The sequence below is a fragment of the Meles meles genome, chromosome 16 (genome assembly GCF_922984935.1).
Source record: "Meles meles chromosome 16, mMelMel3.1 paternal haplotype, whole genome shotgun sequence".
Lineage (NCBI taxonomy): Eukaryota > Metazoa > Chordata > Mammalia > Carnivora > Mustelidae > Meles > Meles meles.
This window is the reverse complement of record NC_060081.1, coordinates 54,091,044-54,118,081: the sequence shown is the minus strand read 5'-3', so window position 1 is coordinate 54,118,081 and position 27,038 is coordinate 54,091,044. Positions and strand designations below refer to the sequence as shown.

The window sequence follows — 27,038 nt, the reverse complement described above, 5'->3', positions numbered from 1 at the left end:
TTATATATAACCATGGGAACACACTGCAAGGAGACTTCAAAGGGCCTTGGAAGGGTTCTGTGAGGATGAGGGTCCCTGAAGCTTAAGCCTCCCAGAGAACTGGCCTTTGCCATGCCCTCTCCCTACATCACCCAGAACAAGGTGAAAAATGGGCCCCTCCCACCCTCCTCTACTCCCCTCACCCCTTACCCTACTCTTACTTCCAACATGATAGCTTTCTTTCCTGCTGACCATCCCACAACCATAAGAAAAGGAATTTGCTCTTGTCCCATGTGTAAGTATAATATGTATATTATATTTACATGCGAAAATAGTTCCCTTCCTCTTCCTCAATGAGCATCAGACTGGTTGTCTTTGAGATGGTTTGTGATCAGTAGAGGTGTGGACAACCAGGAAAATGGAAGGGACATGCAGTCTTTTCTTTCTTCCAGCCTAGAAACTGGAGATGGGAGCTCTCTCTACTCTTTTGCCCAAGTGTTGACTCCCATTGTGTATTATTCAACATTGAGTAATTCAGCCTAGATTTGGGAGTGGGAGGGACCCCAAGGCAAAACTAACACATGCCGTGTGGGTCTTTCCCAAAACAACAGGGGAAGTCAACTGGGAGGAAGGCTGAGAGCTGGAGCATACCCACTCAGAAACCTTCTGAGATGGCCCCAGACGTTTTCGTTTTCCTCCTGGAACCTGTGGACAACCGTATTTAGTGGATGCTTTAATATTTTTATTGTCTTCACGTTAATGCCTATCAAGAAAACTTGACCTTGAAGTGGATCCAAGTAACTGACGCTCTGGGACCTCCAGGGGGCGCTATGGCCCAACACACAGCCTGGCCGGAAGCCTTCTGCCTGATACACCACCTTAGATCTGTTTTCTGTCGTGTTGCATCCGTGTTTGGAGAACGTGAGTGAGTTCTGCTGGTTTTCTAAAACACTGTTTGGGGTCGCCTGTGTGGCTCAGTCGGTTAAGCATCTGCCTTTGGCTCAGGTCATGATCCCAGGGGTCCTGGGATTGAGTCCCTCACTGAGCCCCTCATCAGGCCCCTTGCTTGGCGGGGAGTCTGTTTCTCCCTCTCCCTCTGCTGTTCCTCCTGCTTGTACGCGTGTGCTCTCTCTCCCTCTCAAATAAATAGATAAATAAAATCTTCAAAATACAGTTTGAAGGCCCAGGCTTCCAGGAAAAATGCCACGCTCCTCCACATCACCTATGATGTTGCAGGTGCTAAAGGCTTCCACCTTGAAGCAAGTACAGCAAATGCATTCAGCTCCCACTGACCTTTACATCCACTGTCTTGATCTCAGGCTCGGGCCCTTCTTCCGAGCTGCCCCTGTCCTTGCCCCTGCATCTCTAACGGCCCAGGTCACTCACTCTGGATAACACTGAGTGTTCACAAGTCTCTCACTGCCACACTGTGATACCCAGAAAACACAAAACATAAAAATGCACGCAGAGCTCCAAGAACCAGCCTTGCTGGGTTTAAAGTAGAGACACTTACCTCCAACTACAGGGACTGACTCAGAATTTGCTCTTTGGCGTTCTACCTGCTGGCCCAATTGATGTCCTCATCACTCAGAAGCCTTGCTCCTTGGTTCAGTGGCTCTAACCCAGAAAGCCTTTCTCTGGGGCTCCAGACCCTAGGAAGCCACCAACACCATCCTGGTTGATTTCTTTCTAGTCCGTGTGGTTAATAGAGAACAGAAAACTGTCAAAGTAAAGAGCCCTTCCAAGCTGACTTTAGCTCAGTGCCACTAACTCCTCTTTCTGCCCCAAGTCTACTTTGGGGAGAGTCTTCTAGAACCACGAAGATCTGCAACAGCAAAGCCCTTCCACCATTATGAAAAGGAATGGGGACTCTGCAGCCTTCCAGAGAAGAAAGGCAGGGCAATAGTGAGGACACTCCCTACCCCCACCCCCTCGGAGAGAACAGCCAGGTGTAACGGCTGGTGTTTCCAAACCTGTGTTTGGGAAAGAGTAAGATCTTCAGCGTCGGGTAAGAAAGGGAATGGAGGGAAGACTGGCAAGAGACAGGTGGATCAGGCATCAAAGGGCTTAGACCATCCCTAAACTGGTCCCTAAATTTCTACTTGGGGAGCCACTAGAGACATTTGTAAGTTTCTAAGCAAGTGACGGCAGGAGGATAGAGGGTGATTGGGGTGGGCAGCTGGAGACAGGGGACCAGTATCAGAGATGAGCTCCTGCCCCTAAGCCTGATGGATATCAGGAGAAGGTGCCATGGACAGACACAGGGAGGAGGATGGCAGGAAGAGCTGGGTTGCCAGACCAAGCAGACTCATTTCTGGCCCCGGTGGATAGAGAGCTATTGTGTTAGGGACCCTCCGTGGAGGCAGGCGCTTCCTCGAGTCGAGGCCAGCTCTGTGCTCACCAGGACTGGCAGAACCAGGACGGAGGCCCACACTAGGAGATCATGTCCCCAAGACGGCCTCTGAAGCTGCGGACCAGCATGAGCTCTCTGGGGGGAGAAGGGAGAAGGAAGCATGGCCCAGCAGCCTGGGGCACTCACAGGAGCAAGAGACAGAGAGCTCTGGTCCTTAGGATGGCTTTCCCTGGGGTATGTGTGGGAAGGAGGAGGGCTGGAGAGCCCAGGACTGCAGGGAGTCAGAGGGCCTGAGGCCTGAGTGCAGTGCACACAGCAGCAGAGCTGGAAGGGAGCCAGACCATTAGGGCTCAGGGAGTGGCTTGATGGGGGCTGGCAGGGCATCCTTGGTGGAGTGCTCCTGGGGACTCTCAGAAATAGGAGGGGCACAAGTCGAAGGAGGAGGCGGGGACAAGGGGAGGGTTCTTTTAAGAATGGGGAGGTCTGAGCTGAGGAAAGGAAGACCAAGACACAAACAGATCAGATGGGGCAACGTCAGGAGATGCAGAAGCTGAGACTTAGTAAAGAGGTCCCTGAGCCTGCATGTTTGGTGGGGTCCAAGGAAAGAACAGAATTGGCGATGAGACTGAGAATGGATGGAAACCACGAACGGCTGAGAGAGACAGCAGGATCTTGCCACCGTTCCCCGGACCCTCTCCATTAAGTAAGAGGTAGGCTGTCTGCTGGAAATTTTGAGACCCAGAGGTATGTTTGAGGGATGGAGAGAGGGGAGAAGCAAGTATGGAACGCTGGGGCAGGGGAAGGTCTCTAAAGCAACACTTCCCGAATGTAAGTGTACATGAATCCCCTGGGATCTTGTTAAAATTGGGTTCTGATTCAGCAGGCCTGGGTAGAACCTAGGACCCTGTATTTCTTTTTTTTTTTTTTTTAAGATTTTATTTATTTATTTGACAGACAGATCATAAGCAGGCAGAGAGGCAGGCAGAGAAAGCGGGGTGGGGGAGGGAAGCCGACTCCACGGTGAGCAGAGAGCCCGATACAGGGCTCGATCCCAGGACCCCCAGACCATGACCTGAGCTGAAGGCAGAGGCTTAACCCACTGAGCCATCCAGGCGCCCCGACCCTGCATTTCTAACTGCTGGTGGTCCAGGACCCCACTGGGAGGAGCAAAGATCTAGAGTCAAATAAGGAGGTGGAGAAAGAGCCTGGCAGAAGAATTCACCTTAAGGAGAGACCTACCTTTGATAATCTCACCCAGGGTAAAAGCTGACACTTGGAGAAGTTTGGGTGGGAGTCAAAGCCCCTGCAGGTAATGGGAAGGGGGACATGGAGAAGGAGGGATGGCAAAGAGGAAAGAAGTCAGGAGAGATGGTAGGGGAGCCTCTGGGATGATAGGAGGCCTGGCAGTGCCCCTGGGGCTCCTCATCTAGGTCAGTGTGGGGTGGACCACCAACTGCACACTTGGAGACCCTCCAACAAAGGATAGGAGTCATCTGGGGCAGGAAAGTGTTATTCCAGGGTTATCTGAGAGAGCAAGCGGCAGGCATGGCTGACCACCCCTGTGCTGTTCTGCAGGAAAGTACTGGACTCATTCTGGCTTTTTCAAAGCTTGGCCTGGACACATCAAGCCAGAATGTGAGGTGAGCAGCACACACGGCTCTGCCCTCGGAACAAGGGTGAGATGATTTCTGTGCCAGAAACTTAAAAAAAAAAAAAAAAAAAAAAGGAATGAAATCTGCAAATCTGCGAAGGAAGGTGCTGGGAGAAAGAGGAGGTGCGTTTGGCTCCCAGTCCTAACTCTGAGCCCTAAGTGTCCAACTTGCAATCAGAAATCAAGAGGTTTCGGAAAGGCACAGGCTGGAAACGAAAATGCTTTGGGTTTAGGCAACCGGGGGAAGGGGCCCGAGGAACGCCACTCAGCCGTCTGGGGCCCAGGCTACGAGAGAGGGAGCTTTGAGTCCTAGGCTGAGGTTAAAGCGAGATCAGGTTCGCCAGGGGAAACGCAAGGAGGACAGTAAGGGCAAGCAAAAAACATCAAGAGTAAAAGCTTGGAGGCGTCAACATGAGCAGCAAGTGCAGGCACAGGGTGTCAGCGTGGGGAATTCGGCGGGTACTTGGTAGAGGGAGGTGAGGCCAGAAGCCCAAGCTCTGTCCCACCGCGATCAGGAGGCGGTGGAGGTTTCTGAGCGCAGCGTAGCGCGCTCCTTCGGCTTTGGCGCGGCTCCCTCGCCGCACAGCCCTAGCTGCCCCCTGCCCGGGCCTCCCAGGGCCCGAGGGTCCCTCCAGCTCCTCCCCGCGGCCTCGGTCAGGCCGCAGCCCCCAGCCCCAGCGACAGACTCGCCAGGATCCGCCCAGCCGCGGCGGCCCGGGCCCCGCCGCTCCTCCCCCGATGATGTCACGTCCCCGGCCGCCCCTCGGCCGGCCGCGCCGCCCCGCCCCCGCCTCCCCCGGCCCCCAGTCCCCTGGGCCCGCCCGCTCCCGCCATCCCTCCTCCCGCCCGCGCTCCCTCCCTTCGACTCCCGCTCCCCCGGGAGCGGCGGCGGCGGCGGCGGCGGCGGGATGGCCCGGGCCCGCGGCCAGGCCCCGGGGAGCGGCGGCCGGCGGCGGCCGCGGCGGGGCGGCGCGGGAACCGGGCCCCGGGGGGAGTCGGCCGGGTTGCTGCTGCTGCTGCTCCAGGTGCTGCCGCCCGGGGCTGCGGCAGGGCCGGGGCGCAGGGGCACGCGGGGCTCCGGCGGCGGCGGCGTCTGCTGGCCCGGCGCTGCCCCTGCCTTTCCCCGGGACGCGCGGCTGCTGCTGCTCCTGCCGCCGCTGCCGCCGCTGTCGCCGCCGCCGCGGAGCTCCGCGCCCGCAGCCTCCGCCTCCCGGATGGTAATCAGCGCCCCGCGCCGGCGCCGCGGGCGGGCGGGAGGTTGGGGGGGGGGGCGAGGGGGAAAGGGCGGGCAGCCCCGCGCCCCCGCCTCGCCGGAGGCAGCTCCCGGGGCGCTCGGGCCCCCCCTCCGACGACCGCGGCCCTGGGCAGCCGCCAGAGCGCGCCTCTGGGGCGCCTCCGCGCGGACCGGGTGCCGGCTCCGCTCCCGCCCTCCCCGCCCGGCTCACAGTCCGCCGGCTGGCGCTCAGGCCACGGGGGAATCCCTCCATCTCCCCGCCCCGCGCCCCGGGAGGGGAGGGGACAGCGCCGGCGCTCGCGGACCCGCTTTCTCCGAGGGAGCGCCCGGGAGGCGAGCGCGCACTGAGACTCGGGGACCCGGCGCTGCGCTGCGCTCCTGGAGGCGCCCGCTGCCGTCGGGTCTGGCTGAGCCGAGCCGCCGGCAGCCTCGGCGGGACCGCATTCCCGGCGGCGGGGGCGCCCACCGACTGCGCACCCTTATGTTCCCCGCGCAGGACACTCTGCCCCGCGGCGGGCTGAACCTGAAGGAGGAGCCGCTGCTGCCCGCCGGCTTGGGCTCGGTGCGCTCCTGGATGCAGGGCGCGGGCATCCTGGACGCCAGCACCGCGGCGCAGAGGTAAGCGCTCGGACGCGACCTGGCGCGCTCGGGTTGGACGACTCCGCGCCGCCTTCGCTCAGCCTGCTGAGCTGCTGGGGCGAGGGGTGGGGGAACCCTAACTCTGGACAGTCGCGGCAAGCTCTCCCGCCCACCCTGCCCCGAGCGCCTCTGCTTCCTCCAGAGGCTCTGGGGCGGGCCGGGGCGGGGCTTCTGCCGCCTCTGCCGCTGTCCCAGCTCTGATTTCTGGTTTCTAACTGTCCGTCAGGGGGACCGTCGGTCCATGACTCTAGAGTAGAAGGTGTCCCCGCTGCCCGCAGTCCCTGAGCCATGACCCACAGCCACCGGCCGTCAAGTAACAGGCAACCCCTCCTTCGTGAGCAGTCCCAGTGCCTCTCCGGGTCCAATTCGAGGCTCTCCGCCAGGAAAGGCACAAAACCCAGCCCCCTTTCTGCTTTCCCACGCCCCTCAGAGTTGAAGGAGGGGTGCGTGTGGAGCCAGAGAAGAGGCTGGGGGCTGAAGAGTGGGGAACAGGCGAGCTGGACAGTCACCTTGGCTGCAATGATTGGGGCTGGGGCCCCGCGCTCAGGCCCCGCCTCTCCTCGAAGTGGTTTCCTGGCAGGCCCTATGGGAGGCAGAGGGTCCCTGGGAGCCCAGCATCTATGCCAACGCCTTTGCAGGAGTCTGGGCACGGGGCCTGGATAGGGAATGGACTCCTGGGTTGGAGAGGAAGTTTAAAGGGTTTGTTGGCCTGCTCCCACAGCACCTGACCATGGACTTTTTTGTGCCCCTACTTGTGAGTGGTCGTGGGGCGCGGGCATTGGAGGCGGGGGGGGGGGGGGGGGGGGTCAGATATCCTACTAGAGTTCTCGGTGGTTAGGACTAAGGCGCTGCAGACTCTGAAGACCCCTGGGGACCTGGGAACTGGGCTTCCCCGGGGTCTGAGCTGCTGCTGGAGCAGCAGCCTGAAGGGATTCTGCAGGAGGGTCACCTGGGTACATGGGCCCAACATTCCCATCCCTGGGCCTGTTCCTCAGTGGCGGCTTCTAGTCCAAGTGCAACCTCAGCCCTTAACAGACACACACCTTGTTTCCTGCGCCAGACAAACCTATGTTTCTGCACTCCTGTCCTTTGCTGACTGTCAGCAGGGAGTGCTGGGGGGCTCTCCCTGGAGCTCATCTCTTCAAGAGGAGAGGGGCTTGCTATGAATTAATTTACATAGTTTTACTCATGATATAAGTATATTCCAGAAAAATTGGTAAGCAAGAAACAAAATTCTACCTTTCTGATACAACTACTGTCAACACTTTAGTGTATTTCCTTCCCATCCTTTTCCTCATTCACGTGGTTTTTTTCCTGGGCTGTGCAAACAATTCCGTATCCTGCCAGTTGGTTCTGTTTTTGTATTTAGTTTGAGATGGTCTGTTCCTTAATGGGGGCTCCGTCATTTTGTCCACCACCAGCTGTAGTGAGAACTCCTTGAAAGAGTGGGTGAAAAGTTCCAGGGGGACCCCTGAGGCTTAGGGTTCCTGCTTCTCTCTGCCCCGACCCTCTGTCCCTGTGTCAAGCCAGCAGGTTTGATGAGGGGGGAGCAGATACGAAGGTGGTGCTCTTGTAGCCTTTGTGGGTTCAGAAGTGTGGGGATGGGGCCCTTTCCCAGAGGATCTGACCATCAGCTGTGTTGTCTGCACGTGGGGGAGGGGGTTCTTGAGTGGCATTGAGATGTCCCATCTGAGTCCTGGGGACCACATCGCTGGGACTCAGAAGGTTTCCCCAGTTGGAAGAGGGGCATTTCTTCAGGCCTGGGCTTCTTATTTGCAAGTCAAGAGACTTCTCTGCCTCAGAACAGATTGGGAGCACACTCCCCGCCCCCTTTGGTTGACTCTGGACCACCTCCTTCCACTGAAGAGCAGGCTAATCTTTTCTCCTCATTCTTCCCAAAGTGGCCCATTGTCTCTCCCATTTATTTGTGTCTTGATCCTTGGTCAGTCCAGCCGGTCCTCCTCCGCTCAGGTCTTTCCATCTGAAACAGCAGCAACAAACATTCCTTTCCCCATCCCTACCTCTCTCTTCAACCTCTACCTGATTTCTGTCCCTGTCACCTTTGGGAAATTTGCCCAGGAGCACTCTTCCCCAATCCTGCTTGGGATCTGACAGTCATCTTTGATGCCTTGCCCCACAGCCCCCTGATGTTCAAGGCTCCTAGATGTATCTTCATGTCTGAGGTCAACTTTTAACAATGGCTCACCCCTGTCCTTCACCTCCCTGGCTTGAAGGTTAATCTATCCCCATTTACCACTGCAGGCTGCTATCCCACTGCCCCAGCCCCAGGCTCTCACCTCTCCCCCAAAACCCCAAAACCCAAACCCAAAACCCCAAAACCCCAAAACCATCTGCCATGTCCCAGGGGGACCAGAGCAATATTTTTGAAGAAGTCTTCTCTGATCATGTCCTTCTCTGATTGAAAACTTCAGTCACCCCTGCTTCCTCCCAGTATTCGGCACTCAGGGCTTACCACTGTCTAATCCCAAACTCCCATCCAGCTGTTGGCACAATACTTGGCATCTAACAATGCCTCTTGTTGGCCCAGCACCCACCTACCCACTGAATAGTCTTACAGCCTTGGGGACCCACTGCACCCCAGCACCTTCTGTATGTGTGCCCTCCCACCTGGACCTCAGGAACAGTTCTCAGCGCTGCCTAAGGATCCTGGCCACAGCCCAGAATCAGCAGTGCCCCACCAGCCCGTGCCTTCCTTTAGGACAAAGATGGGGGTTTATTTGTCCTTGTGTCCCCAGCACCAGGACAGGCTGGAGCAGTCAGCAGAGAGGGGGGCAACGAGTATCTGCTAAAGGAAATAGGAGTGCGTGTTAAAAAGTTCCCAGATCCCTTTTTGTTGGGCTCCCCTCCCTATGTTGGTGGTCTCCAGCATCTACCTGACTCCAGGAACCAGATACTGGGTGGCGACGGCTTTCCAGCTTTATGACGCCAAGTTTTACAGAAGGTGGAGATGGAGGAGAAGGCCCAGAACCTGCCAAGATCAGTGAGGGAGGCTCTGCCAACAGGAAGGGAAGTTCTGAGCAAAAGAAGGGTAGGGGAAGAGAGGGGCTCCATGCTCTTGCCCTGGAGGCTAGAGGGGAGGGAAGGGAAGTCTGGCGCCTCCAGGGCTGGCAGGATCAGAATCTTCCCAGTGGGGAGCTCTATACAAGGACCCCATGCCAGCCCCAGCCCGTGTTCCTCTTGCTGGGGTGCTCAGCCCAGAAGCAACTCTCCTCTCCTGATGGGATTCCCGGCCCAGGGAGCCCCTGCAGGACCCAAGCCCGCCCTCCCCCTCCAGCAGGTCCCAGCACACGGGCAGGCCCTGAGAAAGCCAGCTGGGCTGCCTTTCCTGTAAGCAGCTGCAGGCTAGCCTCCCTGCTAGGAAATGCTTTTGTTTGCTTTAATAATTAATAGCCGCTCCTCAGCCTGGGACCTGGCAGGCAGGCGTGTGGGTGGGTGGCGAGGGGGTGGGCAGAGAGAAGCAGAGTGGGCAAGCTTTAGGTGGAATGGAGGGCAAGAAGAAGCATGGGAGAGCTGGCTAGTGAGATCCTTTCCCTTCCCCCACCCCACTGCGGGGGGCCTGGGTGGCTGAGATAACTTCCTGTGGCAGGTGAGCCTACCCACCACCCAGCAGCGGAAGTAGGGAATATGAAGCAGCCCAAGGCCTCGCCTCCCACAGACCCCTCCAGACACAGATTCAGAGCCTCCAGGTCCTCCCTCTGCCCACACGGTCAAGGTGGGTGTGCCCCAGTGGGCTGCTGCTTTTATCTTCCTGGTCTGTAGCACAACTAGGGTCTGGGCCTGTCGGGCTGGGCAGGGTCAGGCCAATGGATCTTGGCTGGGGCCAGGAAGGCCAGGCCCAGTTTGATGGCTCCCAGCAGTCCCAGGGACCCGGGGGAGGCCTGCAGGGAGGAGGGCCAGTGGGACACTTGGAGGAATAGCGGACACAGAGATAAAAGAGACCTATGTAGGGGACTGGGATAGGGTTGCAATTATTAGCAGAGATTTTAGGGAAAGGTGAGACAAGGGATGAGATGCAGGAGACATATGCTTTTTGTTCCTTCTACCTCTTGGGGGAGCCTCCCCCCACTGCAGACAACCTTAGGGTTTGTCCCCATTTCCCCAGCATCCCAGATTCCCAGGCAGACCAGGGCCAAGCCAAGGCGCTGCTCAGAAACTTGGGCTATCAAGGCAGGCAAGAGTTAGGTTGGTGGGGGGCTAATGGGAAGGGAGAAGGTCCAGGGATGCCTTTGGGGGGAGGCAAAACTCCAGCCTGGGCCACAGGTCCTCTGAGGGACGTGGGATGCTTGTTTTAAATTATTTGTATTTTTTATAAGCATATAGTGAAGCATGTAAGGAGCCCCAAGTGACCTCGTGAGGACAGAGTTGAGTGGCGCAGTGCCCTCCATACAAGAACCCCGTGGCAGGGTCCAGCAGCTGCTCTGGTGGGTCCTACCCCGCCCTGGGAAGGAGCATCTCCAGGGACCACTGGGACCCTGCAAATAGCAGCCAGACAACCCTGCAGCCCCCAGCTTGTCCCCACCCACATCCCCCAGACACAAGCCACCTGATGGCCCCCGCCAGGAAGGTCAGGTTTGTCCTTGTTGTCAACTTTAACCTGGATTCCCAGCACCATACTCCAGAAGCCCATGCACACCCATGCTTGCTACAAAGCACGTGTCCTCAAACCATAAAGTAGCTGCACACCAACTCTCGCCTGCCACTGTCGCCTTTAAACTCACGGGCCATTCCAGAATAGAAGATGGGAACACAGGTGAGTGGGCCACGGTAGAAATATGAAAACGATCGCTTTCCCCTCCTGTGTCTGGGTTCTTTAGTACAAGAGCAAATGCCCCGCCCTTGGCACACTCCAGAGTGGATAGGAAACTGTTTGGAGCATTTTGTTGAAAACGATCTTTTTAAGAAAGCCAAGGGATGTGTAATTCTTTTTGGAGCCTCACAAAAGTGATGAATGTGGCGGTTCTCGCCATTCAGCCGGCTTTATCTGAGAAAGGCGTCTGTGTGGCGTGCTTCGTGCACTGAGGGAACGAGATAACTCTGAATTATAGGCCCCAGCAACTCACGTACCTGGTGAAGCCGTTCTTATACCTGTCTGCCAATTTGCAGTCAGTCCCTTGGGCTGTAGTCTTACTGGCTTCTAACACACCGCAGGTCTCTGGATGGCTGGTGGTTGGTACCCCGCCACCTTGGTGAAAGGTCTGCTTCTGCTGCCAGCACCTGGTTCTTGAGTCTTCCTTAGGCTGCTGGAGCCTGCTCTGTCCACTTTCACACAGGGCCAGGTGTACCTGAGAAATGACTGCCCAGGACCTCCCCCCGCCACCCCCGCCTTCCACCAGTGACTAACTGAAGTTGGTGGATAACTACCCCAGCTCCCTCCTCCAAAGCACCTGCCCTGTTCTAGACTGTTTCCAGAGCTCCCAGCAGGACTGAGAAACTGCCGTGGCCCACAGCTGTGACTTGCCGGCGGAGCACCCTTTTACCGAGTGCCTCTCCTTCTCTTTCTCATTCCCCAGCCCAGTGTTTGCTGGAATCACTTCCCACTTAAACTGTTTGCATTTAAATCCTTGCCTCTCCAGACTTCAGGACTCTACTCCTGCTTCCCTTTTTCCTTTTAGATAAGGGTTTCTTATCCATAGACATCCTTGCACTTGCCCCCTACAGCCCAGTGGGAGACCGCAGAATCAGAGACACCAGGCTTCATCCACATCTCTCTGTCTCTAAGCTAGCGTGAGAGCAGACAGCAGCCACACCTCCCGCCTCCCACAAGTCTGCACCCAGCAGGGGCTCTCTGACCTCTGGGTGTCCCCTGTGTCCATTTTCTGAGCTGTCTGAGTGTATCTCTCGCTCTCTCTTTCTTTCTGTTCTTTAATCCTGGTTTTTTTTCTCATTACAAAAGCATCAGCTCTTCCCAAGGGGGAGAGGAGCTGAAGTCTCTCCCCTCCCCAACCTTCTCCCTTTGGGCCTTGTCCTTGTATTTAGGCGTGCAGATTGGTCCTCTACTGCACCGTGGGGGTGGAGGCTCACGGGAGAACCAGGACAAGGAAAGGATAGTCCAGAGCTACCCCCATGTTCTTGCTGAGGTCCTGATCCTTCTGTCATTGTCCGTCTCTTGTTCACAGGAAATACAAGAATGACTTTCCAAAGCAAAACTTTTTTCTGTTTCACCTTGAGCCTCTCTCACTGGTCCAGCAGGAGTATAAACAGGGAGACTGGAGACAGTCACAGACGAGGAGCAGCCCTGGGTGTGCCCTGGGTCTTGCCCACTCTGCAGTCCTCTCCTGGACTTGTGGTTTGGTGGGGGGAAGCTGGAGCGTAATACTCATATTGTTCTGTCCTTGATCTTGATGGTAACCCTGTCTGGAAGCTGGAAGCTAGCCACCTGTCCTGTTTTGCCTGGATGGGTGTGAGCCCCAGAGGATGAGGGTGCCTCAGACCCACTCAGCAAGGTGGGGAAGACAGGATGATGCCAATGCCGGGCTGCCTTAGAAGAAGCGGAATGAGCCTCCCCCCACCCCGACTCCGGCCAGGCACGCGAGGCAATGCAGTCTGCAGTTCCCTCCCCACCCCCCAGCCAGTAGCACTGGACACTGGTCCACAGGCCCCAGGCAGCAGGCAGCGGTACCTGCCCTCTCCTCTCTCTGGGTTTCCTGACCTCTCCCCCCAGGAATCCCCTCTTGTATGGAGGGCAGCCCTGTGGAGGGAGTTCAGCTTGGGACCTGGGCCAGACTCCCCAGGTCTGGTCCTTAGAAGCCTGGCAGGAGCTGGCAGGCAGCCAGGACCCAGGACGACTGATATTTGCCAAGAGGGATGGATGAGAGAGGGAATTCCTGCCAGCTTCACTAATTTACTCTTGGCCTGGAAGTCCAGGGGTGTCTGTGAAGGAAGGGTGTATAGAGCCGTGTAGGGGATTGGGTTGTTGCTCCGCATCGACCCCTCCCCTGTGAAGGCCCCTTTCTCTGTATCCTCCAGCCCTGCCATCTGAGAGCCTTCCAGGCACCTCTCCTGGTCTAGCTGACGGAATAAAGGGCAGAGTGAGAGATCTGGGAGGGCTCCATGAACCCACCCCCTTCCGCCTTTTCTCCCCTCAGGTGGTCCTGGAACCTGACCGATGGAGCTTCTCTTCCCCCTCCCCCCAAACTGGTCCTGGGGCCAGAAGGAGGAGTCAGGATTGCTTCCTCATTAGCATATTCATCAGCAGTAATCAGGGACCTGCTGTGATCAAAGCTCTTCAGGCTTCCCTGCCTCTTGGCAAATGGGAAGCTGGAGGGTCAAGGCTTGGACTTCTTGGCCTAAGGGGGAGGGGAGGAGAGGGTTGAGGAGGTGGGAAGCTGGAGGGAGAAAGGGGCACCTGTAGAAAGAACCTTTGGTGGGGAAGAGAGAAGGTGACCGTTGTCCCCTCCAACTCCTCTTGATCAGAGACCAGCAAGACCCATCATCCAGTCCTGAAATCAGCATTTCACCAGGACCAGCAAGGCTCCCAAGCAGGCTTAAGGAGGTGGAACAATTGTTCTTTGAATGTTTACGTATTTACTGTAAGATATACGAGTAAAAACACAAGCCTCTCAAGCCAGGATAGCCCAGTCATTATGGTTTTTGCATGAAGCAGAGTAAGAGTAAGTAGATTTAAAATTATAAGAACAGCATTAAGGAGTGATGCATATAGCAGATGTTTCCACAATGGCGTGACCCTGATGGGACTCTGGTCTGAATGGTTCAAGGCGGCCCTGCCATCCTCATGCTCTCCTCTGCATCCCTGCAGGGGCTCCTCGCTTTCCCACCCCACTGCACCCTCCCCATGGGTAGCATCTTCTAAGCCCTGCCGGGCCTCAGAAACTTCTGGTGGCCTTTCATTGTATTGCGCAAGATTTATCCCTCAGCAAAAATGGTGCAAAAAAAAAAGAAAAAAAAAGCTCAAAACTCAGCAGTGTCAAACAACAAATGCCCATTGCCTCACATAGTTTCTCAGAGTCAGAAGTGAGGCAGCAGCTCGGGCTTCTCCTGAGGCTGCAGTCATCTGAAGTCATCGCTGGGGCTGCTCTTCTTCCAAGGTGGCTCATTCATACAGCTGGCAAGCTAAGTGTTGGCTGTGGGCAGGAGAGCTTGGTTCTTCTCCACATAGACCCTCCACAGGGCTGCTCGAGTGTCCTCACAACATGGCAGCCAGCTTTGCCCCCAGGCACTGATCCAATAGAACAAGGCAGAAGCCCCATGTCTTTTATGACCTAACCTTGGAATCATCTGCCATCACATTCTACTGGCTGCACAAACCAACCCTGATACAGTCTGGGCAGGGACTACACAACAGAAATACCAGGAAGTGGGGCTCATGGGGGCCATCTTGGCTACCACACATGAGGAACACCAACCTGAGCCAAGTCATGGAGGGTCTACTATTGGAGGGTGTCCCAGGGCCCCCGACACACATTTGCACATGCTGTGAAGCCTCATTTCCCAGCAACGGTGGCCATAGTTGCCTTTTGTAGAGGGAGGGTCCAAAGCCACGAGAAACCTGAGGAACCGTCTTTTCAAGACCTTGGCCCAGAGGAGACAGTCTAAACTCAGGGCCTGGTTTTTGTGTCTCTCCAGACTTGGTACTTCCAATGCAACTTTTTCTTCTCTTCACTTAACTTTCAAGAATCCGTGGTCCAGCCACACCAACCTTCACATGTACAGCCATTCCTCATGCTCTTTGTTCTGCCCCTTTCCCTGTTGCAACTGTTGAGCTCCCATTCATTCCTCAAGAACCAGGGGGAGGGGCGCCTGGGTGGCTCAGTGGGTTAAAGCCTCTGCCTTCAGCTCAGGTCATGATCCCAGGGTTCTGGGATCAAGCCCCATATCGAGCCCCACATCGAGCCCCACATCGGGCTCTCTGCTCAGCAGGGAGCCTGCTTCCTCCTCTCTCTCTCTGCCTGCCTCTCTGCCTACTTGTAATCTCTGTCAAATAAATAAATAAATAAATCTTTTAAAAAAAGAAAAAAAGAACCAGGGGGAAAGCTACCATCTCCACAAAGGCTTCTGAACCTCATTTCTCACAGAAAGAATTCACTTTTTTCTTCCTTTGCTTCTAGAGTTGTTTGGTTTGGTGTTTGTTTGTTTGTCTTGTGTCATAGCCTTCTGTATCTGTCTTCCCTCCCTTCCAGGCATTTAATTCTAGCCCCACTCAGTGCCATGGGTCCGGGACTTGGTATATCGCTGGGGCTGAGGAGATATTTGGGGAATGGGGCCTTTGTTTTTCTCCTCTTGCTCTTGCCTGGCCCTGGCTTGTAGGAATCATTTATTTGTCTTTCTTTTTTTTTTCCCAAAGATTTTATTTTTAGGTAATCTATACACCCAACATGGGGCTCAAACCCACAACCCTGAGATCAAGAGTCCCATGCTCCACTGTCTGAGTCAGCAGGGCACCCCTTCTAGGAGTCATTTCTGATGAGCCAGGAGACAGCTCTTGACGAGGCTAGACCAAAGGGTCCTCCTGCCCAAGGAAGCCAGCGTGTATCTTTCCCACCCTGTGAAGGCTGGTCCCTGTACTCCTGAGGGGTGCACCCTCTGCCTTCAAACATAGCCCAGGGTCCGGGCTGGGCAGAGCAATGGCCCTGAGCCAGTTTAATGTCTCTGAGAGTCTGAGGACATCACCATCATCTCTCAAATGATGCCACAGGCTCATGAACACAGTTGTGGGCTGGGGTACCATGTGGGACATTTGGTCCAGAACCTCCTAGCTGCCCCCTGATGCTCTAAAGCGCAGTCACAGGAGCCTCTGATCAGTTAGATGGGCGGTCCATACCTTTGGTTTTAGAGATAGATCAGCCTTTCAAAATGTGGGGCCCAGGGAAAAGCCTGGGAGGGGGCCTGGCAGGGGTGCCTCCACTGCTGCCCGCTCTACCCCTTGTTCCCAAGGGAGCAGGCAAGGGTGACATCAGTCCGGGGAGCCATGTCTGGAACTGATATCCCGGGCAGGGATGGAAGGGCCCCAGCCCACCTGATTTCTGGTCTAGACTCTTGCCGCAGCAGGACAGCACCCTGATCAGCCTCCCCCAAAACCTGGTGGAGGTGCTGGGGTCTTTCTCCCCATCCCCCAACCCCCCGAGTGTGTCCGGTGGTTTGGCAGCCCTTTCCTCCTCACAGCGGCGTGGGCCTGGCGCGCGCACATTTTGAGAAGCAGCCACCCTCCAACCTCAGGAAATCCAACTTCTTCCACTTCGTGCTGGCCATGTATGACCGGCAGGGGCAGCCTGTGGAGGTGGAGCGCACGGCCTTCATCGATTTCGTGGAAAAGGACCGAGTGAGAGGCTCGTGGGCTCACGGCACCAGAGCAGGGGGGAGGAAGGGGGGTGGGTTCAGGGAACCCCCTCCCATAGGGTAGGCGGATGGACCGTGGTGGAGGGGTGAAGGGGGGGGTGGGATGGATGGAAGGGAGGGAGGAAGGGTGGGATTAGGCAGGGGGTGCTGAGGGGAGACGGGAGGAGCCAAGGGAACGCTGAGCATCCCCATCTTGGCTCTGCAGGAACCTGGGGCTGAGAAGACCAACAATGGGATCCACTATCGCCTCCGGCTGGTGTATAACAATGGTGAGTAAGGCTTACTCCTTCCTGTGGCTCCTGGTGGGGAGGGTGTTGAGTGTGGTTCAATCACTAGAGGCCACAGCAAGCCCTCTCCACCTCCCCACCCTTAGGACTTCGGACGGAGCAGGATCTCTATGTGCGCCTCATTGACTCCATGTCCAAGCAGGTGAGCCCGTCCAGGGGATGTTCAGGCCCATCTTGCCCCCGTCTTGGACCCCATCTGAGTGAGCACCCTCACCCCTGGCCCCGCCTCCCCCTTGCTCCTCATCCCCACTGGTCCAGCTTCTGTGGCAGGAGGATGTGTGGCCTCGCCCTCCAATCTAGAAAAAGACAATGTTTGTACAAAGGCCTGTCTTAGGTGATCTCCCCTAGAAGGCCAAACTAGAAGGGCAAGCAGGTGTGTGTGCTTTATTGAGAAGCAGGGGTGAACCTTTCAGGAGAAGGCAAGGGAGGGAAGCAGGACAGAAAAGGCTGAGCGGGGCTCAGCAAGGATATGGTTCCAGCTGGAGTCTAGTCTCAGCCTGATCCCCAGGGAGCTCTAGAGAAGGAATGGCAACAGAGTCACGCCCCCTTGAGGCAAGGAGGCCAGGGTTCTGTACCCTGTATCAGTCAGTGGTTGTCTGGGAGCCACTCCCATGGGGAGAGTAACCTTCCAGACGTTTCCAAGCTAGGCAACTCCTATCTGCTGAGAGCAATTCTCAAGAGAAAGCCCTCACCAGCCTTCACTAACCACAGCTGGGGGATGGGCCCTGGTCCACTAAAGGGGGACTGGGTGGGGCCCCAGAATTTCTACTGCAGACCTTTAGTGCTTGCTGGTCGAGAGAGGCCAGCATAAGGAGCTTGGGGAAATTGAAACCTGAGTAAATCCTGATGGATCCTGCCCAAAACAGGGCCCCAAGTGTCAGGGCTTTTCAGAGAAGTTGTGTGTGCTGGTAAGGAGCAGGGCTGGGTCACAAATGGGCCCATTAGTGGCCCGGAATGCAAGGTGGAGACGGGCTTTCCAACAGTCATCTGGCAGCCTCCACCCAATCTCAGGGCAGGGGAAGAAATGGTTTCTTTCTAGAAAGCCTGTAGCCACTGTGGTCTGGGAGGCAGACGAGGCAGCGGCCAGTGGGACTGTGTGGGGATAAGTGTGGAACGGGTGGGAAGAGGTCTGGAGAGAGAGAGGGACTCCACCAATGGGGATGGCCTGGAGGCACAGGGGGACATAAAATGGGCAGCTGGAGCTACAGTTTAGGGAGCTCCCTCCTTGTTGCAGGGCAGAGTAGAGGCGGGGAGGGGGTGGCTGGTGGGGAGGCTGATCCAATAGCACAAGGGAGACACACTGGCCAGGGATGGGGAGCAAGACGGGTGGGGAGAGCCCAGAGGAACAGTGCTTGCGAGCAGGAGGCAGAGATCACCTAGGGCCATGGGAACAGTGGAGATAGGAGTGTGTCTACCCCACCAACAGCCCGACCTTGTGGTCTGGGGACCTCCCCAGCCCCAAACAGAGCTGGCTCTGGAAAAACTGCCTGTGGACACACAGAATCTATAGACCCACCTCATGCCACCCTTGCCCACTGCAGCCCCCATTAGGGTTCCTGATTTGGGGAGTCCAATCCCAGCTCCTGCTCTGCCTTCTTGGGCGCCCCAGAGCAAGTTGGAGGGCAGGATCTTCCCTGGGAGCAGGGTCCAACTCTCCCCTGCACTTGGACTTGAGAACAACCTTCCTCTTGAGTCTGTACATTCTTCCTCTCCCCCAGGCAATCATCTATGAGGGGCAGGACAAGAACCCTGAAATGTGCCGTGTGCTGCTCACCCATGAGATCATGTGCAGGTGAGAAGGTTTAGGACACTTGCACCTTTGTCTCTGGGTCCCCACTGGGCCCTGCCCCGACCACTGCCGACACAGCCCGGCTCCTTGAAGCTCCCCAGGGAAGCCAGGTGGGGGGAGGCGATGCGGGAGGAGGGAGGCCCTTGAGCACAGTGCTGGCTGAAGACAGGATCCTTGAGGCCCCATTAGCCTGGCCTGTTTATGTGGCTTCTCCAAGTGTTTTTGTAAGACAGGCCTCCTGCCACCACTGGAAAGCTTAACTAATAAAGCTCAGGGGAGCCTTGCTGAGGAGGGGGGGCAGGGCTGGGCCTCCCGGATTAGCTTAGAAGCTAGAGAGAGGAAACTTTGCTGCCTCCTGGGTGAGCCTCAGGGTGCTCCCTAGGGGAGGTGGGGGTGGGGCGGACACAGCTCTTGGCTCCCCTTCCCCATTACCCCCAGAGCTTGGCATTTCTAGGTAAGGTCTCCCCAGGAGATGCCCCTCACACAGGGTCCTGAAAAGCAGTTCCTCCTGAATGGAAAAGAGAACAGTGTTCAAAAATCTGGTTGGGACCCTGGCTGCCCTTGGGAAGAGTAGTGACAAGGAAGGGGCGTGGGGAGGCTTCTGTGGCACTGATTGTGCGGTCTTTCTTGGACTGGATGCTAGTTATATGGGTGGTTCAATTTCTGGTAATTCCTGAGCTGCATGCTTACAATCCGAGCCTTTGCTATGTGAGAGAGACCCTGGAGGTGGCCTGCAGCCTGCCTTTACTGAATCCGCCAGGAGTAGCATGCCTTTGGGACAAGGGTCTCCTGGCCAACCTGGCTCTCCAGGTCCTGGCGAAGGACCCTTCTCCCCAGGCTCCTGGAAATGAGGCCCCGGGACAGGGATTCTATACTCAGAGACAGGACGCAGCACCTCCAACCAGAAGCACGTGTGCACGCTTGCGCACACGCATGCGCACATAGACACACCTTCTCACTTCTCTTCCTCCAGCCGGTGCTGTGACCGGAAGAGCTGTGGCAACCGGAATGAGACGCCTTCTGACCCGGTCATTATTGACAGGTAGGTGCTGGGAAGGAGGCCCCCGGGAGACCAGGGCCGGCTGGTTTCAGCCGCAGAGCACGGGGGCACACGCACCGCCCCCCATTGGTGGCTGTAAGCAGAGAGAAACTTCCAGACACCAGGAAGCTGCCACCCTGGCCTCTACAGGAAGCCGCTGGTGGTAGACTTCCTGGGGCTGGGCTTAGGAGTTCTGCTCCCTGGGGAAGAAAGCCCGAGGGCCAGGGCCTGGGGTGGGGGCGGGGAGGGAAAGAGATGAACCAGACCCCAGAGAGCGGCTGGGAGGACCGCTGGGAGGACAGACAGGCTGGCATGGGAAAGGCAGGGGAAGCCGGGCTCTAGTCCTGGGTCCACCTCCACCTCTCGGTGCTTGACTTGACTTCTCTGCACTTCCGTTTCCTTCCATTGAAAAGTGGGGACATACTTGGCACATTTCAGTCACAGGACTGTCAAGGTGATGGGTGTAAAATGCATTCTCCCACCATGACTTCTTTAGAATTATTTTTTCTTTTTGAAGAGCAAATGCATAGGTAAGGTACAAAATTCAAAAGGTACAAAAGAGGACCCCACCCTTATGTACCAGGGACTTTTGTACTGTTATGTTTTTAAAAATTTGTAACAATATATCTTAGAGATCACGCCATATCGGAACATAAACCCTGCCTTATTCTCCTTCTAATAGACAGCACATTCACAGGAGCAAAAATTCGTTTAAAAGAGTTTAAAGCAAAAAGGCTGCCACCTCGGCATCTCATCCATCCATTGCCCTCCAGATAAGCAGCCTTTGTTAGCAGTTTCTTGGCCATCTTTCTTGACATTGTCTGCCCATAGACAAGAAAATACAGATACATATTCTTTTCATACCTTTCCTTTTATGTTTCTAAAAATGCTGGCATCCAAAATGTACCTTTCAGCACCTTTCCTTTTCTCTAAGAAACATGCCTATCTGGGTGGTTATATCAGGACACAGGAAGTCTCTTTCCTCTTTTTTGCTACTGCAAAATATTCCACGGTATGGGTGAACTATAATTTCTTTCAATCGTCTGCCATTGCTGGATGCTTTGCCTGTTTTTGTTCCTTTTTGGAGACCAAATATACTGCAGTGACTTAAGTCCCTGTGTCACTTTGCACATAGGTGCGTTCATAAGAAGGATATTATAGCAGCAGAATTGCTGGGTCAGAGGAGATGTGCGTTTGTAATTTTAATAGTTACTGTCAGTTTGCCCTCTGCCGAGATTACACCAGTTGGTATTGGTACCAGCAGTTTTGAGAATGCCTGTTGTTCACACTCTGGGCAATTAGATATGTTGTTACTCTTTCAACAATTTTTTTTTTTAATATTCACCCCATGCCAGGGTTTCTTCTATATTCTGTAGATTAAACAGTGACCAAAACCAAGACAAAAGGCTTGTGTTTATGGGCTTAACAATCTAGTAGGGGAGATGGACATGAACGGAATGAATGAAACATAGATTCTGTTAGATGGTGGTAACAGCTAAGGAGAAAAGGCAAGCATCAGGAAGGATCTGAAGTGCACAGGAAGGGGGAGGGTGCAATTTTAGAATGTTTACGGAGAACCTCCCTAAAAGATGACATTTGAGCCAAGACCTGAAGGAAGGAAGGGAGTGAGCCATGTTTGAACCCAGGGGAAGAATATTCTTGGCTGGAGTGGACCTGATGTGTTTAAGGAACAGTAAGAAAGCTCAGGTGACTGGTGTGAGGGGGATTGTAGGAGGAGATGGTGTCAGGAAACCAATAGAAGGGTCAGAAGAAGGCAAGACATGCAGACAAGGCCGTGTAAGTTGCATATAGACCATTATAGGGAGTTTGGCTTTTATTCTGAGTGGCATGGAAGCCAGGGGTGGCAGGGGGGTGTTTGAGAAGAATGAGATGACCTGATTTATATTTTAGTAAGATCACTCTAGCTTGTGTGTTGCTGATGACGTGTAGGAGGCAAGGATGGAAACACAGAGGTGAGTTAGGAAGCCAGCACAGTTATTCAAGTGAGAGAAAGTAGAGGCTGTTAAAGAGGGGGTGTTAGGAGGTCATGGCAGGAGGTGATTGGATATATTTTGTGGACAGAACTAACAAGATTTGTTATAGAAAGAGAGACAAAGTGACAGAGAAGGAGGGGAATCAGAGATATCCCAGATGTCCAACCTGATCAACCTAGAAGGACAAAGTTCCTATTTACTGAGGAGAAAGAGATTTCAGAACAAGCAGGTTTGGGAGCAAGGAAGATCAGGAGTTTGGTGTTGAGATGCTTAGCAAACATCCAGGGTGCTTGGGATTAAAAGCAGGTGTAAACATAAGTACAGATCTCCAGGGAAAGGTTCAGGCTGCAGATCTAAATCTGAATGAATGAAATCATAAGGGAATGAATGCTGAATGAAAACAGATGAGGTCCAAGAACTGAATCCTGGGCTGTTCAGTGTTTAGAGGCCTGTGGAGATGTGGAGCCAGTGAAGGAGAACGAGAAGGAGTGGCCAGGGAGGCAAAAGGGGAATCAGAGGATTGGAGTGTTCTAGAAGTCCAGGTAAGAAACTATTCCAACAAGGAGGAAACAGTCAACTTCAACAAATGGTTCTCATGAAGATGATAAAAAGACTAATTTGACCATTACATTTAGCAATGAGGGGGACAATGGTGACCTCAACAATAGCTATTTTGGTAGAGTGGAGGGGCAGAAGTCTGGTAGGAGGCTGTCTGAGAACAGAAGAGAGACTGGAGGCAATGAACAGAGGAGCTCTGGGAGTTTTGCTCTAAAGGGACCAGAGAAATAAGATGGGGACAAGAGCACAGTATAAGGCCCAGAAAAGAAAAAAAAAAATACAGCTTCTTCATATGCTGATGAGAAAAACCAGTGGGAAAGAGGGGAATGATGATGCAGGAGAGGAAAACTGCTGGAGCCATGTCCCGCAGCCAGCAAAGGGCATGGGATCCAGTGCACCGGTGGAGGACTGGTTTAGCTGGGAGTGTAGACAGCTACCCACAGACAGAGCAAGGAATTCAGGGAGCCTGGGCCCAGAAGGGGGCAAATTAGGACACCCAATGTGGGAGCTCGCAGATGCCATTTCCTGATTGCTTTGTTTTCTCAGTGAAATGGGAAGCCAGGTCAACAGTTGAGCATGGAGAGGGGAAGGAGACACTAGGGCCAAAAACAGGTGTCCAGGAGATTGAGTGGACCATGGAAATGTTGTGTGATTGTGAAACAGCACTAAGGGCCTGCCTGAGGTTTGGGGTCATGAATTTGAGAAATTTCTCCAGCCATGCTGAGCAGTGGGAGAGTACAGGTGAGTGGCTGTGTGTATGCAGAGTTCAGGGTTTGCCAGGTGAGTACAAGGAGACATGAGAGGACAGGAGAGTAAAAAGCATGTGCAAATGGTGTTTGCGAAAACGGAACAAGAAATTTAGGGGATAGGGAGAATGATATGGGATATTGAAGAAAAGGCCGGATGAATGGAATGTAGGTTCTGATGGGGCCAAACAGTTATGAAGTTGAGGTACCAGAAGAGGGTTGAGCTGGAGGTTAGAAGATGGATAGTTAGACCATGGGTTGTCTGTAGGTAGACTTATTTGGGGAGATTGCATCAGTAAGATGTAGCCAAGGAAGGCAGACACGAAGTCATTAGAGGAAAGATGCTTGTGGAATGCGAGGACAATGTTTTGGAAGAATTCTCTATGTTCGTACTGAATCACCACGAATTATGACAGGATCATTGTTCAAGAGTATATATAGTGATCCAGCAGGAAAATCTTCAGAGTGAAGGCAAGTGACCTTGGGGTTGAGAAATGACTGCAACAAGCAGTGGTCGCCATACTTCTTTGTCTTTTTCCATCATCGAAGTGAACTGTGGTATCCTGGTGAATTTCATTTCTCTTACTGTGAGGTGGAGCATGCTTTTAGGTACCTAAATTCTATTTGTTTTTCCTTTTCTTGGAACTCTTTTGTCATGTCCTTTGCTTCTTTTTCTATGAAGGACTGGCTTTTGTTACTGATTTGTAGAAGTATGTATTAAGGAAATTAGCCCTTTACGTGAGTTGCAAAGATTTTTTTTCTAGTTGATTGTTATCGTGTAACTTTCTTAGAGTGAAACTTGCCCAACCTCTCAATCTTTTAAGTACTCTCGATTTTTGTCATATTTAGAAAGGCCTCTCTCACACCAAAATTATTTTTAGAAATTTATCCTGTAGTTTCTTCTGGTCCTTTTATGGTTTCATTGTTTACACTTAAATATTTAGTCCATTTGAAAAAAATATGTAAGTTGTTTTGTCTCATATCACACATACAAAAGAAAAATACAACAAAATGGAAATTGAGTAGCATTAATAATTATTGTACACCTGTGAACTGACCAACAAACTTAAAATTAGAACATTAAAAATATTACTGAAGCCCCCTCTATATTCCTTCACCATCTCATACCACTGCCTACCCCTCTCCTAAAGGTAATAAGTAAATTGAGCTCTGTATTCACACACAACTCTAAAAAATAATTTATGACATATTATAAACACTATGTCCAGTCATGCTTGTTTTTTTTTTTTTAAGATTTTTTTTTTTTTGACAGACAGAGATTTCAAGTAGGCAGAGAGGCAGGCAGAGAGAGAGGAGGAAGCAGGCTCCCTGCTGAGCAGAGAGCCCGATGTGGGGCTCCATCCCAGGACCCTGGGATCATGACCTGAGCTCAAGGCAGAGGCTTTAACCCACTGAGCCACCCAGGCGGCCCTCATGCTTGTTTTTAACTTTATAAAAAGGATATTATGTTGTAATAGTCTTCTAAAATGTTCTTTTTCAATTCAGCATTATATTTTTAAGATTTTTCTGTGTTGCTGTATTTATAGTTGGTTGTACTTTGGTTTTGCTATTATAAGCAAAACTGCCCTGAACATTCTTGTCTGTCTCTTGTGATTTAAACAGGTACAAGTGTGTTTTTAGGATGTAAACCTAACACTGGAACTGCCAGGTTATGATAGGGTGTGCCCATGATTAACGTTAGGAGTCAGTGTCAAACCGTTTCCAAGATGGTTGTCCTGAGCAATGCTCCCATCTAGAGTGACTGAGTTCCTATGGCTCCACCTCCTCACTAACCCTTCCTAATGTCGAACTTCTCAATGTTTGACAGTCTAGTGGCCACACAGGGAATTTTTTGGGCACCTTAATTTGCATTTTCTTGATTATTAATGAAGGTTGAGCATCTTTTTTTGTTTGTTTATTAGTATTTGCCTTACTTCTCCTAAGTATATGCTAGTCTTTTTTTTTTAAGATTTTATTTATTTATTTGACAGAGATCACAGGTAGGCAGAGAGGCAGGCAGAGAGAGAAAGGAGGAAGCAGGCTCCCTGCTGAGCAGAGAGCCCAATGTGGGACTTGATCTCAGGACCCTGGGATCATGACCTGAGCCGAAGACAGAGGCTTTAACCCACTGAGCCACCCAGGTGTCCCTAAGTACATGCTAGTCTTTTGCCCATTTTTCTTTTTGAATTGTTTGGAGGATTTATACTGATTTAAATGGTTCTTCATAAATCCTAGGTACTGATCCTTTGTCAGGAAAGTATATTTCAAGTATCACAGTGTAGTTGAACTTACCAATATTTTCCTCATGGTTTTTGCTCTGTGCTTTATTTAAGAAATCTTAACGCTATTCCAAGTCATTAACATATTCTTTCATATTTTCTTCTAAAGGTTTTACAGTTTTTCATTTTACATTTAGGTTTATAATCCATGTGGAACGAATTTTGGGGCATGGTACAAATTAAGGAATCAATGTAATTATTTTTACTCATGAATCACTAATTATTGTAGTATCATTTATCAAGTAGCTCACCCATTCCTACTGAACTGCAGTACTATCTTTATTCTAAATCAGGTTTCCTTCTACTTGTGGGTCTGGTTCTAGACTATTTCTTATGTTCCTTTGATTTATTTGATAATCCCTGTGCCATATCACCTTGTTATAATCACTATAGCTTTTTTTTCCCAAAGATTTCATCTATTTATTTGACAGACAGAGATCACAAGTAGGCAGAGAGGTAGGTAGAGAGAAAGGAGGAAGCAGGCCCCCAGCTGAGCAGAAAGTCCAACGTGGGGCTCATTCCCAGGACCCTGGGATCATGACCCGAGCCAAAGGGGGAGGCTTTAACCCACTGAGCCACCCAGGAGCCCAATAGCTTTATAATAATGATATAAACAAGTATATGGGGCAAGTCTCCTATCCTCTCTTGTTCTTGAGGAGAGTATTGCATTTTTTGACCTTTTATGTTTCCATATAAGTTTTAGAGTGCACTTATAAAATTACACACACACACACACGCACACACACATCTTTTTTGGGGCTTTGATTAACATTACAGTTAACTTATACATTACTTTGGAAGAGAATTCCCATCTTTATACTACTGAGTCTTCCTATCCATGAATATGGTTTACTTCTCTACTTATGTATATTTTCTCTAATGCTTTCAGTAAAGTTTATAATTTTCTCAATAAAGGACACATACACTTAACTTTTTTTCATTTAATTCACTCATTAAATAAATATTTATTGAGCATCTACTATGTACAAGACTCTAAGAATTCTAGAGAAAATAAAGCAGACAAAATATCTATTCTCCTGGAGGGAGAAGACACAGGGGAGATGGGCAACAACAATAATTCTAAGTATGTCAGAATGTGATATGTGGAAAAACTAGAGAAAAATAAAACTGGTCAGGAATTTGGGGATTAGGCAAATGTGAATTTTAAGTAAAATGATCACAAGAGGCCAAATTGAAGGTGGAATTTGAGGAATGATCTGAAGAGAGAATGAGCCTTTCAGATGTATGGGCAGTTTATTTATATTTATATTTATATTTAGTTGCGATTGCAAATTATATCTTTTGTTATATTTTCTAACTTTATAGTGTAGAGAAATACAATTGATACTTGCATGTGAATCTTTGTCTTTATATTTGTTTTGCTTTTTCTGTATAGATGGCCATCTTATGCAAACCATAACTTTTTTTCCTACCAATCCTTTTTTTTCAATATTTTATCTATTTGAGAGAGAGAGAGTGAGAAGCAGACTTCCCACTGAGCAGGGAGCCCAACATGGGGCTTGATCCTGGGACCCTGAGATCATGACTTGAACTAAAGGTAGACCCTTAATGGACTGAGTCGTGCAGACACCACCCGCTTTTTTTTTTTTCTTATTTTATTGCTCTGACTAGAACTTCAAGTACAGCATTGAATATAAGCAGTGGCAATGGCATTCTTGTCTTGTGTTTGATGTTAAAGAAAATGTTTCCCATGTTTCACCATTTAAAACTTGGTTAACTGTAGCCATTTGGTAGCTATACTCTATCAGGTTAAAAAAGTTTGGTAAGTGATTTTTGCTTTGGGGGTTTTTAAATCATAAATGGATACTGAATTTTACATGTTGCGTTTCTCTGTATGTATTAAGTTGATGAGATAGCCTTTCTCCTTCAAACTATTAGACCAGTGAATTTCATTAATGGTTTTCCTAATCCTGAATTACTCCTGGTATAAACCTAACTTGATAATGGTTTACTATCTTCTCTATATGCTTCAGGATTTGCACTGTTAATAATATTTTTAGAGTTTTTGCATTTATGTTCAATAGTGATTGTCTTGTGATTGCCTTATAATGTCCAGGTATGAGTTTGACAGTTAGTGATATACCAGCCTCAAATAATTAAAAGGGACATGTTCTTTCTTTTACTATTTCCTGATGAATTTGTATGAGTTTGGATA

The 27,038-nt window shown here is 52.0% G+C and overlaps 1 protein-coding gene across 2 annotated transcripts in view; it reads left to right on the top strand.

The window, feature by feature from the left end:
- The first annotated feature begins 4,891 nt into the window (after nucleotides 1–4,891).
- Nucleotides 4,892–27,038, top strand: part of EBF4 (EBF family member 4) — a 58,840-nt gene continuing 36,693 nt past the window's right edge. The window contains exons 1-7 of one of the 2 annotated variants that reach the window (XM_045981871.1): nucleotides 4,892–5,200; nucleotides 5,714–5,835; nucleotides 15,997–16,153; nucleotides 16,376–16,439; nucleotides 16,544–16,599; nucleotides 18,176–18,249; nucleotides 19,220–19,288. In XM_045981871.1, coding sequence (XP_045837827.1) covers nucleotides 4,892–5,200; nucleotides 5,714–5,835; nucleotides 15,997–16,153; nucleotides 16,376–16,439; nucleotides 16,544–16,599; nucleotides 18,176–18,249; nucleotides 19,220–19,288 — 851 coding nt within the window. Of the gene's footprint in view, nucleotides 5,201–5,698; nucleotides 5,836–15,996; nucleotides 16,154–16,375; nucleotides 16,440–16,543; nucleotides 16,600–18,175; nucleotides 18,250–19,219; nucleotides 19,289–27,038 lie in introns of those variants that run through there. The other variant, XM_045981872.1, reaches the window with a different exon arrangement.